The sequence below is a fragment of the Ambystoma mexicanum genome, chromosome 9 (assembly GCF_040938575.1).
Source record: "Ambystoma mexicanum isolate Mex_15411 chromosome 9, UKY_AmexF1_1, whole genome shotgun sequence".
NCBI lineage: Eukaryota > Metazoa > Chordata > Amphibia > Caudata > Ambystomatidae > Ambystoma > Ambystoma mexicanum.
This window is the reverse complement of record NC_090931.1, coordinates 391,361,630-391,381,164: the sequence shown is the minus strand read 5'-3', so window position 1 is coordinate 391,381,164 and position 19,535 is coordinate 391,361,630. Positions and strand designations below refer to the sequence as shown.

Sequence of the window (19,535 nt, the reverse complement as noted above, 5' to 3'; positions counted from 1 at the left end):
TACCTGGTAACGTTCTTTCGATGGAACGGTCCGACGACGTATTTCATATCGCTCCCTCCGTGCCTTCCCTGCTACAGAATTTCTTATGCGATTGCAGCTTACGTTTCCGCAAGGCTTTGTGTGTCAGACTGGCAGAAGACTGGTGGCACACGTTCTGGGAAAAAACTACAACTGAGGCTACGGGCGTCGTGCATCCTACGTATCACATCGGGTGACGTAGGCCGTCGGAGGAGGTCCTCGAGGGCGGCGTATCGACGTCGACACAGGACGCAGACGCCGAAAATGTTCCAAAGCAGCACAGCTGTGGTGATTACGGTCATAGATATGACAGTAATCGTCGGACCATCCCATCGAAAGAACGTTACCAGGTAAGAGTAACTTGTTCTTCTCCTGTCCAAAATCTGTGCATGACTAAGGATACACTTGAATGAGAGCGGGACACACGATCAGCACTGCAGACACAGCAGCGAGATCTGATGAACGATGGTGTCTCTGATTGATGTAGCATTGACTGAGCCTGTTGGTTGCAGCTGGATCAGAACAGTCGTCCTTAGTCATCCAGGTGGTTCAGGGAATGGCTACTCTGTTACTCCTGGCCTCAGGTGAAATAATGGTTAGAGCCAATGGCATGTGTAAAACAACTGCTAGAACCCACCAAACAGCAATGATCTGACTGATTCATGTAAACACCAATCCTGTTCCACCTGTAGAAAAAAATCCCATTCACCTTTTCAATAGCTGTTTCCTGCTAGGAAAGCTTTCTTTTTGCAGCTGTCCTTCCATTTTCATCAAGGGGACCCTCATATATTGTCCATGCTTTGAACCCTTACCAGTCTGTAGCGAAGTATAGCCCTATATCTTCGCCTATCTTGCTGAACTAATTTATTTTGCGGGCACTGGTCAGCCATTTTTGGTTTAGTGTAGGGGGACAGGGTCCCCCTTCTTTATTTTTTTTTTTACATTTTTTTTTTCTAAATGTGTGGTGCATATCACCTTACAATAGTGTTGCGGCAGAACTTTGTAACCCATTTTGTCCACAGTAAAACATGTACCTGTGCCTGGGACAGGCGGATGGCAATGAACTGCATTTTATACATTTTTTTTTTTTCTGAGCACCATTTTATTTTGCTGCATAGCCGTGCCATGCAGGTTAAGCCATATTCTTTGGCAATATTGTTCTTTGGCCTTCCTGCCCTATCGGGTCCAGAAAATGCCATATATGGCATTTGCTTTCGTGGGATGCGCTTTGATTCCCGGGCAAAGTGTTTTGTGTTTTGACAGGCGGAAATGGGTGTTGGGAATGCCCTTTCCCAATCTACATCCATGCGAGAGAATGTCTGTTGCTGGGCAGACGTTGAGGTTTGAGGTTGTCCCTGGTTGGACAGCCCTCACTGTTAAATGGTGCAGATCCTTCCTATTGGCACGCTGGGGCAGTCCCCAGCCAGAATTTAAAATAAGAGGAGCCCTGTATTTCTTACTTGGTTCACTGCAGCCAAGACCTGAAGAAGAGGAGCCACGCTGAAGACCCAGAAGACTGTTGTGAAGGACAACCATCATTGCCAAAGCCCTCTTCCGGTGAGCCCTGCTTCTTTGGCAGCAATCTTGGAAGGCCCTCACCAATGCTTCATCCCCTAGATTAGTGGGACCGATTAGTGCTGACTGTTGCACGAGATGCCGATCGCCAGAAGCTGTGGCAAGTGTCCGAAGATCATCCTTTGGGCTATCCAGTCTCCGCAAGGTCATTTCTTCTGCACTGGTCCCCGTCCTGAGCTGAAGCTTTGACTTGTGACCTAAAACAATTTCTCCTGCACGAAGGGGGCCTTCTTGGAGTTGCTTCTACATCACCACGAATCATGCCTGCCACTCCAGGATTATCTTTGCTGCTACTATGGTCTGCTTTGTTCTGGAGGTCTCAATATAATAATAATTTAGCATTTATATAGCGCTACAAACCCTCAATTTGTCTTTGAACCTGTGATGGCTGCTGTCCTGAAAGGCCTGGGCTGTCCAGCTCAGTTCTTTGCAATCTCCCTACTGGAGTTCGGAACCACTGCTTAGCTAGACCCAATACCGACATCAACTTCAACCACTGCACCTCTGACCCCTGGACCTCAATCGATGAGACCCACGACCGGCATAAGTGTCCCCAGCTATCCTGAGTATCCTCTGTGCGGTCAGCCAAAAAAATCTGAGTAAGGGGTGCAAGGTCACTTGCATGTTTTTGCATCCCTCACCCAATAGAGGTATTATCTGCTTGTAAACACAATTCCCTAACTTTCATGCCTGGCTTCGATTGGTGGAGGTCTAGCCAGAGATCCAGCGTCCTCACACGGGTAACCCCTAAAGTGGTGGGATTGAGAGAGTACCTCTTAACACTTTACTTAACTGTTCTCTTCAAAAGCAATTTTATTCAACTTAAAACCACCCTATTGGCTTTACCACAACTTGTTCTAGGGGGACTTTTAAACATCCATCTTCCATCTCAAATACTTACCTGTGAGTTGGACTCTGAAATGGATATTCCGAATCAATCCTGTGGAGGCTGGGGGGAATTCGGAGAAGCAACATAGTTAGTGAACAGAATATTTGACATTTGGACAAGCCAAACGCTATCAATGTAACATAGACTGAGCGGTAGGTGTCAATGATGGCTTCAATACTTCCACAAATTGATTAACAGTTCAAGGATGTTAATTTGTTTTTTCAAATTGTTAAATTTGGAAGACTTTTGGCTGTCTTTGACTGATCCCTTGACCTCCAGTGGGATTGCACCACTCTAGCTCAGGTGTCTCTTCTGAGTTTGGTATAGTGGAACTAGTGATCAGAAACCCTTACTGTCGGAAGAGGGCCACCAGGGGGCGTCAGATGCAGACCTAACTCCGTCACTCTGCTGGGGCAGCCTGTATCCTTCAACATCCTGCCATCTTCCTGGAGCAGAAATCGACAAAAACGATATATTCAGAAAGGAGACTGCACCCGCATCATCCTCCCTGCAATTCCGGCAAAAATCTGAGCAGCCTTCGGTCTCCTGCGCCGTCCTCGAGACTCACCGTGCTTGCATGTGAGGACCGTTGACAAAGGTGTGGCCACCGCGAACCAGAGTCCGGCCGACTACATCCTGGCTGCGTTGCCCATCCCCCACCTGCGGCTTGGCGGCTCACACCCGACCCACGAGGGCCCTGACCGGCGACTAGCACCGCGGGGAGTGCTGAGCCCAGCAGTACAGACCGAAACCCAGGACAGCAGCACTATAACCCAACCAGACGTGCCTCTCTGCTCACCACCGCTATGCGGGGCTCCCCGTCGCCCACCGTGTGCGATGTGCGAGCGGTCGGGCGCCGTAGGTCGAGGGGTGCCCCTCTGGTGCGACAGTCCTCTATAAAGGTACGTCCGGGGGCCAAATACACCTACGCGGGACGGGGCCCAGGACTTCAGCGACCACGCCGGTTGAGCGGCTGCCAGCCACGAACACTGGCTGAAGCCTATGAGGCCAGAAGCCACTCCATACTTGTGTAATACACGGTCTGCAGTAAACCTGCACTCGAGACATTACGGAGGACACAGAGTCAGGGGCGTTAGTTACGCCGACTTGGGGATTGAAACAACGCATAACTAATCTACCAGGAGCACGTGCTGGCAATTAATTACCTGATGCACTACCCCAGGCCCTGGCTACATAGAAGACCTGCTATCATCGGGCCACACAGGCACAGATACCAGCAAAATAGACCTGCAGATAGGGTGAACACCCTGAACAGGGAACCCTCCAGACACCGATGCCAGGCAGTGGCCATACCTTACAGGGGATTCAGGACACAGCGACCTGCGGTCCAGTGAACAACTTGAAGGGGGAAACATCGGTGGACCCAGAACTCCCCTCCCTCCCCACCCCCCTAACACGAGTCAGAGTGGACATAACTAACAGGCTGCCACACAGGCCGGGATAGTGTGGGAGGCCCACACAAGGCACGGTGGGCATACCCGGGGAGACCATGGGCACGCTGGCTGCGACACACCTGCCTAGCAAGACACGGGCACCTTAGGCCGCCTAACTGAGGGCGGGGAAATGGGGAAGATCCTTCCCCGCAGAGGGGCAACGCAGAACAAAGTGGATAGATAAACGAGTACCCCAGCAAAGCTCCCAGAATCGACAAATGAGGTGGAGGAAGACGCCATGATATGGGGCACGGGCCTGTCACAGACATCATGGCGGCTATTAGCGACTCCTGGACCCAACGCTTCCACACACCCGGGTCGAAACAAGAGACACAGGCCTCCCTTCTCCCCCTACACATGACAACAAGAGTCTTAAGGGGGGTGCAGAAGGGGTCCCTTCACATCTGCCGAATCTGGAAGGAAATACATAGACACTCAGGCTGGGATGGCAGACCAACCCTGATCCAACCCCTATGGCAATATACATACCTCCCCGAAATCCAGAGAATGGGCCACTTTGAAACCTTGGAGAGAAAAGGGATATCCACACTGGCAGACATCATTCACGAGGGACGGTTGATAGATTTCGAAGCACTAAAAACGACACATGGATTACTGCCTATGGACCGTTTTAGGTATCTCCAATTTACACATGCTGTCAACACCCAATTTCTGAGCCTCACCGACATACCCTCATGCTCCCCTCTGGAGACAAATGTTCTCCCACACCGTGTTTCTTCCAAGGTAACTTCCACCTTTGGCTCTGGGGAACTCGCTCACCTCAGAGGAAAATGGGAACAGGACCTGGGTGCACTAGAGGCTGAAGAATGGTCGGAGCATTGATGTCCCCATGGGAAATTGGCATAAACTCTAAAATCCGACTGATACAGCTTTGAATCCTACACAGGTCTTACTACTCCAGAACACAAATGGCCAGATGGGGGGGGGGGGGAGATGTCAACACAGCCTGCCTCCGTTGCAAAAGGGCAGAAGGCACCTTCTACCACATGATTTGGGAATGTGGGGTGCTGCAGGAATTTTGGACGTGTTTACTGAGCCTCTCCAGAATAATGGGCGCCCCAATCCCAAAAGACCCCAAACTCATTCTACTGGGAATAGGGGGCGAAACTAACTTCACTAAATATGAAAAGACATTTCTGAGCGTGGCACTAGGGATGGGGAAGAGACTAACTGCAACTACCTGGGGCTCAGCGAACCAGATAAGCATAGACCGCTGGTCCAATGAAATGGATAGGTGCGCATCCCTGTAAAGGCAAATTTATACAGCAAGGGGGTGTCCCCGGAAGTTTCAGAAAATATGCGCGGAAGTGGGAGGAATAGCCATTTTACCAGGAAACGGGGGTAGCCCAGACACCTTAGGTGACCACACTGAGCATCACACATTGTTGCACCTGTTGTGATACTCGCTGTCAAATGTGATGCCGTGTGCTACTTTCCCACTGATAAGTCTCCTATTGCCAATGTGTACTCATGTTTTCTTGTAAGAAAAAACCTAATAAAAAAGAAGTAAAAAAGAAACCCTTACGGTCTAAACTATCCTAATCTTATGGTGAGAGACGAGAGGCTGAGGCCTTATCTATCTTGCCAGCCATCTACAGGTCTTTCTAGGTACTCCCTACTCTTGGCGCCCCACAAAGGGCTCAATAAAGCACAGGTTCGCTCAATCCTTTCCCTGATCTTGTACCTTCTTATTCCTTGTTCTCTCCCGTTCTCTGCCTACTTTCGCCTTCTCGCCCCTTTCTTCTACATTCCTAGGCCCTTTCTCTCGCTGTTCTGTCACTCCCTTTTACCTCCAATCTCCCCAACTCCCTCCCTCCATGCCTATTTCTGTCTGCCTTTGCGGTCTTCCCATGCTCCTCTTTCTCCTTCTCTCTCACTTTCTCTCATTGTCTTTCCTTTTGTTTCTTTTTCACGTTTGCTCTCACGCTTTCATTCTCTATCGGTTTTGCTCTGTGCGCCTGTAACGTACTGTGTGCGCCACTTGTGTGTGAGTGCTGTCAATCCAATAAACGACTAACCTCCTTGCTACCACCCACTCATACATTCTCACAACCCCAACTTTCACCTTTCACATTTGGCATATCTCTCGCATTCAATACCTTTCCTGTACTCACATCCAACACCTCCACAGACTTCATAGTACTATGCTCCACATTCCACCTGGTCTCTCGGTCCACCACCACTCCTGCTGAATTCACCCGCACACCACTCTGTCTTGTGAATGCAGGCCTTTTTATACCTGTGCCTTCCTATTTGTTTAGTCCCCCTTTCTATTGGTTCCTTGCGTCACCTGACAGTTGGGCAAATCTGGTCCTATGCACATCCCCAGGTCCGGGATATCCAGGTATAGTTTCAAAACCTACCCCTGGACCCACCCACTTTGTTTGTGGGCGTTAATGCTGCCTTGGCATTCCGGGCAGGTTGGCATCTGCGGTCATCTTGCCTTTCATCAACCATGGCATTTCATGGTTTGCATGATAAGGTGTAGGTTTGTGGGGATAGGAACTAATTTGTCAATGTCTTCCCCATCCACTCTTTGCATTTGTTTGGTGCTGTGTTCGATTCTGGCTCTCGTGGTTCTGAAAAGGGCAAAGAACACTTGCCAGAAAAGAAGCTGCAATGTATTGTCTGGTTGACGCTGGTACCAATAGTAGCAAATAAGTTATGCTCAGCTGGGTCAAAGACTGGGGCTCCTCCTACTCCCTCACCCCACCTCTCCGATAGCATCGGCTCTTGCATAAATCTTGGGCCTAGTCCAGGTCGGGAGCGGCCCTTTTTCCCTCTTGAAAGGATCCAGCCTCTGGCCACCGTGTCCCACAAGTAGCTTACCTCGGGAGATGAGGAGCGGTGTCCAGTACAGTTAACACTACACAAAGCAGTCAACTATTAGAGTCCATGCTAAAAGCCTAAAGTTTAAGAAAAGCATTTAACCCCAAATCACACCTATACGCATGTACACAGTTAGTAGTATCAGATTGAGACTATCTACACTTAACCCTTAAATACGGCTATGCAGTTCAAATCAGTGAAACAAGAGAACTGTAAATAGTAAAGTGAAAAAAGTACATTTAAATCAATGCCCATATACCCTGCCTTATAATTATAATGCACTTACAGCTTCGGCAGTCCTTTCCTACCATCTTCTGACCCGGGACAGCATACCAGGAAGACTAAACTGGCAGGCATGCATACACGCCACACCTATCTGAGTTGATGTGATTTGTATTCCAAAGGTCTGTGAGGCTAGCACTGCAGTATGAGGCTCCCAGATACAGTAAGTACGGTTACTCTGCCTATAAAAAATAAATTCTGGGGCTGAGCACCAGAGAGCCCTGGCACTGTCTAGCACACTATAAAATACTTCTGACCTATCTTTATTCTGTCAGTTCTTTCATAGAGGCATGAAGTATCTAAGAGCCTGTCCAGTTGCTCCTAGGAGTCGGAGTGTCTATGTGTTTTTGTTGTAAACTGAACGTGTTTTGCGCCTTAGGGGAAGCCTTCACTAAGCACCTAAACGTTTTTTCGGGGCTTCAGTGAATCAACTGATCAATTAAAGTACTCCCTAGGATATTGCAAGTCGCCGGGGAGCTTTATCAAGTTGAACAGTCAGAGGTCACAGAACTCCAAGGTGACTAATAATGTCCTTTTATATGTACGGTAGGTGATAATTCATTCTTTGTAATACATGGCTGCACCATATTCCATTCAAATTGGTCACTGGCTTACTCTAATGCAAGACTTCTTCCAAGCACAGTCTGTTCGGATAAAAAAAGTTGTGCAGCTTATAATGTGTTATAACAATGTTCATTACAGTGCATTTAAAACTATATTAACCTTCAGAAGTGTAAACAAAAAAATACTACCAAAGCGTTAGTTCTGTTAATGACTAAAATGTTATTGAAATGTATTAATAAAGAAAATAATCTCAAAAGCTAGACAAGGTTTTGTGTTCTGGAGGTACCTGGAAATTCTGTTCTATGCTGGCTCAAGCTCAAGTATTGACATCAAAATACAACAAATCCATACAGTTACAGCCGTTGTCATTGTCTTACTACAGGAGAGATGTGATGTCACAAGTAGAAAGTAGTAAGAATTGTTACCAGGCTTTCATACAAATATTGTAGGCTTTGATGTATCAATAGGATCTTTTTCTTGTGTGTTATTCCTGGTCGCCTTGTCCAGTTGAGCTATATGCCTGTTTACATTCTAGTAATGCTAGTGACTATTGAAAAATGTACACCTTTTAAAAAAGAAAAACAAACCTGCCTTTTTGCAACAAGATTTCTAAATTCGTGTTTGCAAAGCTATCCTCTACCGGCAAGCTATCTAAGCAGCACTTATCTTTACAGCAAGCACACAATGTCCTGACAAGTAATCGGGTGGCATGTGGCACCTTATAAATATGAATGGAAAAATACATTTGTAATGGCTTTCTAGAAAACCTATGGTAGTGATGGTAATATTGTGGTCACATTTTTTGCTGCACCTTTCCAGTCTACTGTCCACTCAAATGGGTAGTTCTATTTCATGCAGCCTGTGATGTTTTAATGGTGTTTGGGGTGAAATTGATCTCATTAATTGAAGTATTCCATGGAATGAAGTTGGCCCTGTAGAAAGTGAATTTGTTCTCATTAAACTCATGCTTTAATGTCCATCCGTCCAGGGCTCGGGCTATTGGTTATCGTCAAGACAATGATGAAGCAGTTGCAGGTTTCTTCTCACAGATTGGACAGTTGTACATGGTGCATCACCTTTGGGGTAGGTATCTGAATTTGTTATTTGTAAATGCTTTTCTTTTTTTAAATATACTCTGTCCTTTCCTACTTAATTGGGGAAATCTGCCCACTAGGGATGAAGCCAAAGCTTTTTGCAATGCAAGAATCCCTTTAAGGAAGAGCAAAGCGAGGGCACATTCGCTCAACAACACACACCTGGCCTCTCTTCACCAGATCTTGCCCATCATTCTTTCTCTCTACGTGGCACAACATGGATACTTCCTTTGAGCACATGAGCATCTTGCTCCTTTGTTTTTTCATTTCTGTCTGACAGCTTCACACACTGTTTTTGGCAGTGCAACCTTCCACTTATGCCTTCGTAAAGGGATGGCGATGGTGTTCGATCTATAGGTCCAGCTATGTGAGACTGTTCTCCACGTCAGACCTGCATGCACTCTGCTTAGAGTGCTTAGACCAGGACTTTGCAGTGGAGCGATGTACAGCATGTGATGCACTTGCAAGTGCTAGGAAGAGCTCTTTAAGCAAACCCTTCTGGAGATTTCAAGGCCTTCATTAAGGCGAAGAAATAAGCCAAGTTGAATGTTTTTTTTTTTTTCTCAACCGTACCCCACCCCAGTGACTCATTCCCACGCCTCACCCGTCACTGGAGGGGCTCACTGAGATCTAGTACTACTAACAGTTGCTGTGCTGGTGGCTATGCTGGGTATTTCCTTTGAGGGAGGGTAATACTGGAGAGAGCACATGGGTCTCGTGATAGTTTGAATTCCAAGGGACGACCTGACACTCTACTCTGTGGTTGATTTATGCCTGGAACCGAGACTATTCAGCCGCCCTCTGATGACTCTGCACAACGGTTTGTCGGAGGTTCTCTGACGAGCAGTTACCAGGGATCTTTCTTGGGGTAAATTGCAATGTTTGAGGAAGATTATTTCTGTCAAAGCTCTGTGCAGATAGTGTTCCACACATGAGGTTAATTTGTAAAATGGAAGGCAAATCTGTTGTGTGAGTGTAGACATTGCTTCCTGTTATGACAGAATTTCTATTTTTGGGAATTTGAGAGCCACTTTTTGGGGCCCCTCAACTTTGTCCCCTTTTACCTATTTTTATTTGTAGATCACTGACCGATTTTGTTGGTTAGAGGTACTTCTGCTGAAATTCCCCTGCTATGCAACCCCTTTTTCACTCATCTTGAGAATATGGTATTAGGTCACCCATAAAGCTCACAGTCCCACCAATGCGCGTCAAGCCTCCAGTTTTTGCCCTATGGTGATTTTCATCATTCATTGGTTTTGAGGAGTAGGCTGGCTATTGGCTGCAATGTAGTTTCGAGGGGATTGGGTCCTCCGACGTATTCCATATCTATGACATGTAATCACCACAGCTGTGCTGCTTCGGAAACTTTTTCGGCGTCTGCGTCCTGAGTCGATGACGTCGATGCGCCGCCGTCGAGGACCTCCTCCGACGTCCGACGTCATCCCATGTGATAAGTAGGACGCACGACGCCAGTAGCCTCAGTTCCGTTTTTTCCGCGAACGTGTTGCTTCGTGTTTCTCGGTTCTAGCCTCGACTCATTAGAGTTCTGTTCTTTCCGGTTCTTCGAACCTGTTCGTTTGTGAATTGTTCCTTCGACGATGTCTTCCACTTCATCTTCAACCCCGCGTCCGGGCTTCAAGAAGTGCGGGGAGTGTGGGTCCAAGATGTCGGTGACTGACTCGCACGATGCCTGCCTCTGGTGCCTCGGGGAGGCCCACGACACGGATGACTGTGTCGACTGCCTGTCGCTCACGTCCAAGGCCTTACGCGAACGTAAGAAGAAATTGTCGGTAGGTCGGGTGTCCAAGCCCCGGAAGTCGTAGTCGGCGGGGCTTTCGACGGATGATTCGAGGGGTGACTCTCCGCGTCATCGTCGGAAGTCTCGTCGGTCTTCTTCTAGGAGTCGGTCTCGCCACTCCTCGGCCTCTTCGAGGCATTCTCGGAAGCGCCGACACCGGTCGCCTTCCAGGTCCTCTTCAGAGGACTCTGCCCGGCACGTCGGTTACCCCACCAGCCGTGCGACGCCGGAGGAATGGGCTTCCTTCGGGAAGAAGATGTTGGCGATTCTTGAGTCGCAGGGTACTCAACCGTCCGCGCCCCCGAGTGGGGTCGGCCGTGAGAGGTCGAGAGCCACCGCTCGCTAGAGTGGTCGGCGCGAGTCACGGGAGAGGTCCCGTTCGGACAAGGGGGCTCGTTCTCGCCGTACCCGTTCCAGGTCCCGGTCCTCGACGCGATCGAGACCGTGTGCACCTGTGATGTCTTCGAGGAAGACATCGACGTCTGAGGCGTCGAGGGCGTCGACAGGCTTTCTCGAGGCTCCGGCTCCGAGGAAGTCGTCGAAGCCGTCGACGGTCGGGTCGTCGAGGGACACGCTCGGAGCTCCGGCTTCGAGGGCTGTGTCGACGCCGCCGATACTGGAGGCGCTGCATCTGACGTCGACGCCGATTTCCTCGACGTCGACGCCGATCCTCTCGGCGCCGTTGCCGGTTTTCTCGACGTCGGCGCCGATTCGCTCGGCGCCATCGACGCCTTTCGTGTCGGAGGTGCCCCGTGTCTCGGGTGTTCCCCCTAGGAAGGCTCTGGTTAAGAGCAGGCACTCTCGGGTGCCTTTCCACCACTTGGATTATATTTCGGAGGCGGATGAGGATTCGGATGGCCTGGTTCCTAGTCAGGTGCCGGATGACATTGTCTCGGGAAATAGTCAATTTGACGATTTGAGGCAGTCGCTGCATGATGCCAGTGGACTGGACACCTCTCCGGAGGTGGAATTTGGTCGGCCTGAGCCTGGCTCCCATGCCGATTCCTCATACCGGCGCCTTATGGCTAGGGTGTCTGAGTATCTGGGATGGTCTGCTCCCCCAGGTGAGTTTGTGCAGGATGATCTGACGGACATCCTTGATGTTGGTCCCCCAACTGACCCGGTACTGCCGTTCCATATGGCTTTACAGCGTAGGGTGGCGGCGGCTTGGACTGCTCCGGAGAGTCTCCCGGCAGTGGGCAGATCCTTGTCGCGAAAATACCGTCCAGCCAGTGGCGACCCCTGCTACTTGACCAGGCACCCCACTCCGGAAAGTTTGGTGGTGCAGGCGGCCACGGCCCCGGCAAAGCAGGCGTCGTACCCTACCATCCCTCCTGATAGGGACGACAAACGTTTTGATGGCTGGGCGAAGAAGGTGTTTTCTTCTGGTGGTATGGCGCTTCAGGCGGCCAACTCCGTTTGTGCCTTGTCGCGTTTCACGCACACTCTGTGGAACTGTGTTGCGTTAGCGGCTGAACATATTCCCGAAGGGGTCGAACGGGATGGTTTCCTTGCTATGGTCCAGGATGGTAAGGATGCCATGTGTGAGTCCGTTCAGTCGGGTTTGGACTTGGCTGAATGCGTCAGTAGGTCCATGGCGGCGAGCACCGTGATACGCAGGTTTGCGTGGTTGCGGAAGTCGGGGTTTGCTCCTGATGTGCAGTCCCGGCTCCTCAACATGCCCTTTGATGGTGAACATCTTTTTGGCAGCAAGGCTGACGAGAGCCTTGAGAGGTTGCAGACCTCAAAAGCTGCAGCGAAGTCGTTGGGCGCTGCAGTTCGCCAACCTCCGCTTTTTCGTCCTAGGGGACAGCAGTGGAGGGGTGGCTCCTTTCGCTATTACTCGTCCTTTGGTAGAGCGAGAGGAGCTGGCAGTCAAAGGGGCCAACGCAGGGGTACCAGAGGTGGACGACAAGGTACCCGTGGTGCCAAGGCCGCTCGGGCAGTTGCCTCTTTGCCCTCAGGTAACGCCGCAGCCGCTCCTACTCAGTCATGAGGCCATGTACCATGGTTCGCCGGTTGGGGGAAGGCTGGCGCAGCATCTTGTAGAGTGGCGTGCCATTACTTCAGATGTGTGGGTTCTGGAGATCATTTCCCACGGCTACTGTCTTCCCTTTCGGCACAGGCCTCGCGACAATCCACCGGGGAACCTCTCTTTGAAGAGTCCGGATCCGCTCCTTGCGCAGGAAATTCAAGCCCTGCTGGAGAAAGGCGCCATAGAACTGGTGCCTGTAGCGGAGAGGAACAAGGGATGGTATTCCCCTTATTTTTTGATTTCGAAGAAAGACGGGGGTTTGAGACCCATCATGGACTTGCGCGGTTTGAACAAACTCCTCAGGAAGGACAAGTTCAAGATGGTTACTCTCTCTCAAGTCCTCCAGGCCCTTCAGCTTCAGGACTGGTTGGTGTCACTCGACCTCAAGGATGCTTACTTCCATGTGCCGATCCATCCCAAGCACAAGAAGTACCTGAGGTTCGCGGTTGGCGACTCGCACTTTCAGTTTCGGGTCCTGCCGTTCGGTTTGACCTCCGCCCCGAGGGTTTTCACCAAGCTCATGGTGGTGGTGGCAGCGCATCTCAGGCAAGGGGGGATTCACGTCTACCCCTACCTGGACGATTGGTTGATCAGGGGGAGCTCTCCCGAGCAAGTCCTGGATCATCTGTCCGTCGCCTGCCACTCCCTTCACAGGCTGGGCTTCTCCCTCAATTTAAAGAAGTCCCATTTGACGCCAACACAGAGGCTCCAGTACATCGGAGCAGTGCTCGACACTTCCCTGGGGCAGTGTTTTCCTCCCCAGGTGAGGGCTCTTCACATTCAGCAGATGGTGCACAAGTTTCAGCATGCCCAGACGCTCCCGGCGTTCGAGTTCTTGAGGTTGCTCGGCCTCATGGCATCCTGCATTCTTCTGGTGCCAGAGGCTCGCCTGCGGATGAGATCTTTGCAGTGGGCACTCAAGACGCAATGGTCGCAGTCCTCCGGCAGGATGTCGGACCCGGTTCAGGTGCCGCCCTCGGTCGCCCGGGACCTTCTGTGGTGGGCTGTCGAAGGCAACTTGATGAAGGGGGCTCCGTTTTGGCTACCCTGGCCGGAGGTGACGATCGTGACGGATGCATCCCTCACGGGATGGGGAGCTCATGCCAACGGGCTGACAGTCAGCGGTCGTTGGTCTCCGTCGGAGTCCAGACTCCATATCAATCTGTTGGAGCTGAGGGCCGTCAGGCTAGCCCTGAAGGCTTTTCTGCCGACTGTGCGAGGAAAGGCTGTCCTGATCATGACGGACAACACTGTGGCCATGCACTACCTCAACAAAAAGGGGGGGGCAGGGTCACTTCCTCTGTGCAGGGAGGCGATGCAGCTCGAGTTCTGGGCCATCCGGCAGGAAGTTTCGATCTCGGCAGTTCATCTGGCCGGAGACGAAAACGTGACGGCGGACGCTCTGAGCAGGCAGAGCGCGATCTCTCACGAGTGGGAGTTGGCTCAGGAGATTCTCCTGGAGATCTTCGCCCTTTGGGGGACCCCTCAAGTGGATCTCTTCGCCTCCAGTGTCAACCGGAAGTGCGAGAGGTTTTGCTCGCGGGAATTTCCTCCGAAAGGAGCCTTAGGCGACGCGTTTGTGGTGGAGTGGTCATTCCCGCTGCTGTACGCGTTTCCTCCAGTCCCCGTCATCCCGCAAGTGCTGCGGAGGTTGCGGAAGTTCGGTTCCCGGATGATCCTCATTGCTCCGGCGTGGGCTCGGAGGACGTGGTACCCGGACCTTCTCGACTTGTCCATCTGCCCTCCACGTCGTCTTCCCTACTGAGACGATCTGCTCTCACGGGAGGGGGGGTCAGGTTCTCCATCCAGAGGTCGGATCCCTCAACCTTCACGCTTGGCTTCTGAAAGGTTGAGGTATAAGGATTGGGACCTCCCTGAAGACGTGATGGAGGTGTTGCTTTCGGCCCGAAGGCCCGCAACTAAGTCTCTGTACCGTTGCCGTTGGCGTAAGTTCTGCGACTGGTGCAGAGTTCAGAATGTGGATCCTTTTGCATGTGACATCCCCATGGTTCTGTCCTTTTTGCTTTCTTTGGCCCACAGGGGCTTGCAAGTGTGTACCATTAAAGGTTACCTGGCGGCGCTGTCCATCTTTAAGCGCTCATCTGAAGAATGTTCTTACTTTAAAATCCCTTTAATTTCACAGTTTCTGAAAGGGCTCACTAATGTGTTCCCTCCGTCGCCTTTCCTGGTGCCCGGTTGGGATTTAAACCTTGTTCTTAGGTTTCTTATGGGTGCTCCGTTTGAGCCTTTACATTCTTGCCCTTTGAGACTGTTGACTTTGAAAACTGCGTTTCTAGTTGCGGTTACTTCCGCTCGCAGAGTGAGTGAGTTACAGGCACTTTCTGTTAAGCCACCCTTCACTGTATTTCACAAGGACAGGGTTGTCCTTCGAGTTCGTCCTTCTTTTCTTCCAAAGGTAGTGACGGAATTTCATTTGGCCCAGAAGATTGTTCTTCCGGCTTTCTATCCTCCTCCGCATCCTGGTAAGGAAGAGGAGAGGCTCCATAGGCTTGATCCTAGGAGAGCTTTGAGCTTTTATGTTTCTCGCATGTCCCGGGTCAGAGTGGACGATCAACTCTTTATTGGTTACGCTGGTAAGCGCTTGGGGCAAGCTGTGACGAAACAGACTTTGTCACGCTGGATTATTTTGGCCATCTCGGAGTGTTACCGCTTGGCGGGTAAGGACCCACCGGCTGGCTTGCGGGCCCATTCTACCAGGGGCGTGGCTGCATCTACTGCCCTGCAGAGGGGTGTTCCTATTCGCAACATCTGTGATGCTGCCACCTGGGCTTCAGTACATACATTTGTACGGCATTATTCCCTCGATTCCATCAGAGGGCAGGATCTGGCCTTTGGCAAGGCGGTCCTTTGCTCTGCTATTTGATTGGCTATTCTAAATTTTGTTTCTAAATTCTTTCCCTCCTCCTTGATTTGGTACTGCTTTGGGAGTCTGTCATAGATATGGAATACGTCGGAGGACCCAATCCCCTCGAAGAACAAGTTACTTTCTTACCTGGTAACGTTCTTTCGATGGGATGGTCCGACGACGTATTCCATATCGCTCCCACCCTGCCTTCCCCGCTGCAGAATTTCTGTTGCGATTGCAGCTTACGTTCCGCAAGGCTTTGTGTCGGACTGGCAGTTGACTAATGTCACACGTTCTGGGGGAAAAAACTACAACTGAGGCTACTGGCGTCGTGCGTCCTACTTATCACATCGGATGACGTCGGACGTCGGAGGAGGTCCTCGACGGCGGCGCATCGACGTCATCGACGCAGGACGCAGACGCCGAAAAAGTTTCCGAAGCAGCACAGCTGTGGTGATTACATGTCATAGATATGGAATACGTCGTCGGACCATCCCATCGAAAGAACGTTACCAGGTAAGAAAGTAACTTGTTCTTTGATTTTAAGGGAGCATGCCATTTACCGCATTTGGCCCAGTGCACCTTATTGGTAGTACTTTGGGTACCACAATGTTTTTTTGTGTAATTCAAATTTTGTTTCAGGGATTTTCTTTGTTCTGGGAGCCATGAAGTGGACTTACAATGGCCGTACTGCACATGTGGACTCTGTGGGCCCATTTGGAGTCTTCTCCATGTAGGTTTTTACTGTTTCAGACCAATGCATGTGCCTTTGCTGCTCCCATCACGTCGTGTAGGAGTTTTCTGTGTTGAATGGCAGTTCAAGGGGTTAACCAGATTGTTTAGCCACCTGATCCCTTTGTCCCTGGCCCCCTCTTGTGATTGGTACGCTGACTTTGAGTAGTGGTACTTGTTAGGTAAGATTTTCTCTGAACTGGTAAATCTTCCTGACCTGGGTCAACCCCAGAACTTTTTGCTTTACTAGTGGTATATTTTTCCTTAATACCTCTGAGAGTGGGAAACTTTTTCCACACTCACGGAATCTTTAACTCTTTTTATCAGTGTCATTATTTTGACTCTCCATAGTCTTTTTAAAGTTATTTTCTTCAACAACTTATTGCCAATAAGTGCCTGTTGTTGCTGGGTTGCCCTAGGGGCTCCCCTTTTAACTTTCTTTTGCTAACCTTGAGAGAACTAAAGTTCCCATGGGTAGAAAGGATCTTTGTATCCCTTTTACATTTTATTCTGTGAAGCCAGCATGCCCCACCATATGTGGAGTGCTGGGGAGATACAATGTATCCCTTTTCACATTAAACTGTAACAATTCTGTTACAGGGACAAGCTTGCCTTCAATGGCTGGTGGCAGTGAAACCTTGTATTAACTTGGTGCATCTTTAACGCGGGCTGTGTTCACAGCTGCAGTAAAGGCACCGAAGGGTGCTCATTTGACCAAAATGGCCCCCGTCTTCTTTTTTCACCATTTTAGTGTTTGTCGTTTCTTGTTCCTTTCCCTGACATCCAGGGCAGGAAATTTCTTGTGCGATTTGTATCTTCGGCGGGAGTCCCCTGGACTCCCCGCCCAGGCTCCAGTCTGACTGTGAAGGCAGGAAGCGAGGGAGGAGTCCAAAACTCCCCAGCCCTTTGCCTTCCACCTTGCTTGAATGGGGACAAATCCCAGTGGGGGGGGGGGCTGGCTGTCCTGATTGGACAACCAGACCGCCCCTTCTTGTAAAATGTGGGCAGAGATTGCAGAGGTTGTGCTGTAGTTCCTGTTAAAAACTGCAAACCTGGAAGCTGAAGAGTAGTCTACCACTGGAACTGAAACCGAAGAGGACGACGAAGGAAATGCGGTAGAAACGATTTGCAGCGACCGGAGTGCCTGCTGTGTAACCGGAGCCTGCTGTAGCCCTTCCTTCCAATCGATCTGGGGACTCCAAAAACGACGACCCTGACCCAGAGCCTAGTGAGATCAAGTAGACTCAAGAAGACCTGCATATTAGCCATCCCACGCAATGCTGCAACCTTGCGTTGATGCATTACCCCAATACCCTGGGACCTTGAGTCGCTGTGCCGTGCACGGTCTTCCGAATCTCGTAGAAACTTCGTAGGCATCCTGGTGGATCTCCAGACACAAATCGAGTCCGAAAAGTCCCCTCAACAGAGTGCTGGACCTTTGTAACAATGAGAATTCAACCACGATTTTCTGTCTTCTGTGCTCCTTGAAAAGGCGCCAAATCCGCAGAACCGCTCTCAGCCGCGAGGAGAAACTTGCCTAGAGCCGTCTTCATCGATCCCTGCTGCAAAGTTCCTTCTGAGGTCTTGTTTTCAGTCACCACAACAAGGAAGGCACTGACCGGGTATTTGGCTGCAGACCCTGAAGTCGTCCTGCTGCAAAATATTCTTCAATGCTGAGGTACTGTGTTGGCTTGGGTATGTACTCACCTTAAGTCTGTTAGGATTTCTGTGTAGCTGTGGGGTGTTTTCTGTGATGGGAAGGCCTCTCATCCAGTGCACCCAGTCCCACTGCTAGAATCCTGCTAGGGTGTCTTCTGCAAAGCCCCTGGACCCTCTTTTAACTCAGAAATAAAGTACTCACCTGTTTGCCCAGTTTTCCTAAGGAACTCTGACGTTTGCTACTGAAGAACCTATCCTGACACTGCCTGTTGGTCACTAGTCCTACTCCCCAAGAATAGGTGTGACCTATACTGAATGTGGATGAAAAGGTTTTGACTTCCCTAGAACTACTGTTAGGTGTTCCAAATAAGGTTTATGCTTTGGTCTGTGCACCTTCAAGCATAGTGTTGTTTTTTTATAATTGCGATTACATATAATGTGTGTTAGTACTTATTTACCACTAGATTTACCTGGGCCACAGTTTCTCCTATTTTAGGCCAACATTTGGCAATGCTGGCTGAAGACAGTGGCTAAGGCACATCAGTTTGGGGTTTATACTGCTGGCTGCCAATCCTGGTCCTCCTAGCTCCACTTGTGTGCTGGATCAGGCCTTCCATGCTGGGACCATCTCGTGACCATTTTAGCGCTGCTTCCTGCCAGGGTCTGCCACCGTGGTGCTAGTCTCGGATGTCACCTTGAAGGGTATTTGCACACCAATACCATTCCCATCTGCTCATTGGGCTGTGCTGGGGTTCCCTTCTCGGTCTCCTTGCTGGGACAGTGTTTAGCTGGATTGCTGCTGCGTTCTTAAATGCTGGAATCGACTTTTGCTGGGTTGAGTCACCTTCCTCGGGTCTTCCCTCCCTCTGCTTTTTCTCATGGCTTGAGGGGCACCTTAGTGAGCGATTATTTGTTATAATGGATTTCTAAACTCTGGCCTATTGGATAGAGGTTTAGGAGGCCACCCTTGGTATTGTGAACAAGCAGCAACTTCTGGGAGTTTAGACAAACCAATCAAGGCAGCGTGGAGAGGGTCCCTGGCTAAATATCACGAGAGGTGTGTGGGGTCAGGGCTCCACAATGAGTCTACACAGTCAACCAACTCAGACAGTCCCGGTGCAGGATGATCCTCGTCGCACTGGCGTGGCCGAGACCGATCTGGTTCCCGGACCTTCTGGAAATGTCAGCGTCCCCCCCTGCCCCCAGTCAAACTGCCGACGGATGTGGATCTCCTCTCCAGAGAAGGAGGCGCCATCCGCCACCACGACCCAGGGGTCACTGAACTTGCGGGCCTGGCTCCTGCAGCTCTAGAGTTTGGAGGGTACGATATCCCGGCAGACTGCAAGGAGGTCCTTGCAAAGGCCAGGGCGTCCTCAACTCTATGCACACAAATGGAAGAGGTTTTCTGTCTGGTGCCGGGCACAGAAGATTAACCCTCTGTGGATTACGGCACCTCAAGTGCTGCCGTACTTGCTATCGCTGGCCAAGACGGGGCTGGCTCATGCCTCCAAGATCCATCTGGCTGCTATCTCACGCTACACCAGAACTCGATGGAGTCCATCCCTGTGGTCCCATCGCCTGGTGAATGAGTTCATGAAGGGACTATTCTGATCGTTCCCGCCGGTGAAGGCTCTGGCCCGGCGTGGGAGCTCAATGTGGTGCTGACCAGGTTCATGGGGCCGCCATTCGAGCCTCTGCATGCGGCACCGTTGAAGTTCC

The 19,535-nt window shown here is 50.5% G+C and overlaps 1 protein-coding gene across 1 annotated transcript in view; it reads left to right on the top strand.

Annotated features, from left to right (window-relative positions):
- The window catches only part of NIPSNAP2 (nipsnap homolog 2), a 572,224-nt gene that overhangs the window by 417,618 nt on the left and 135,071 nt on the right, over positions 1 to 19,535 (top strand). The window contains exon 8 of the mRNA XM_069614879.1: positions 8,621 to 8,715. Within this exon, the coding sequence (XP_069470980.1) occupies positions 8,621 to 8,715 (95 nt within the window). The remainder of the gene's footprint in view (positions 1 to 8,620; positions 8,716 to 19,535) is intronic.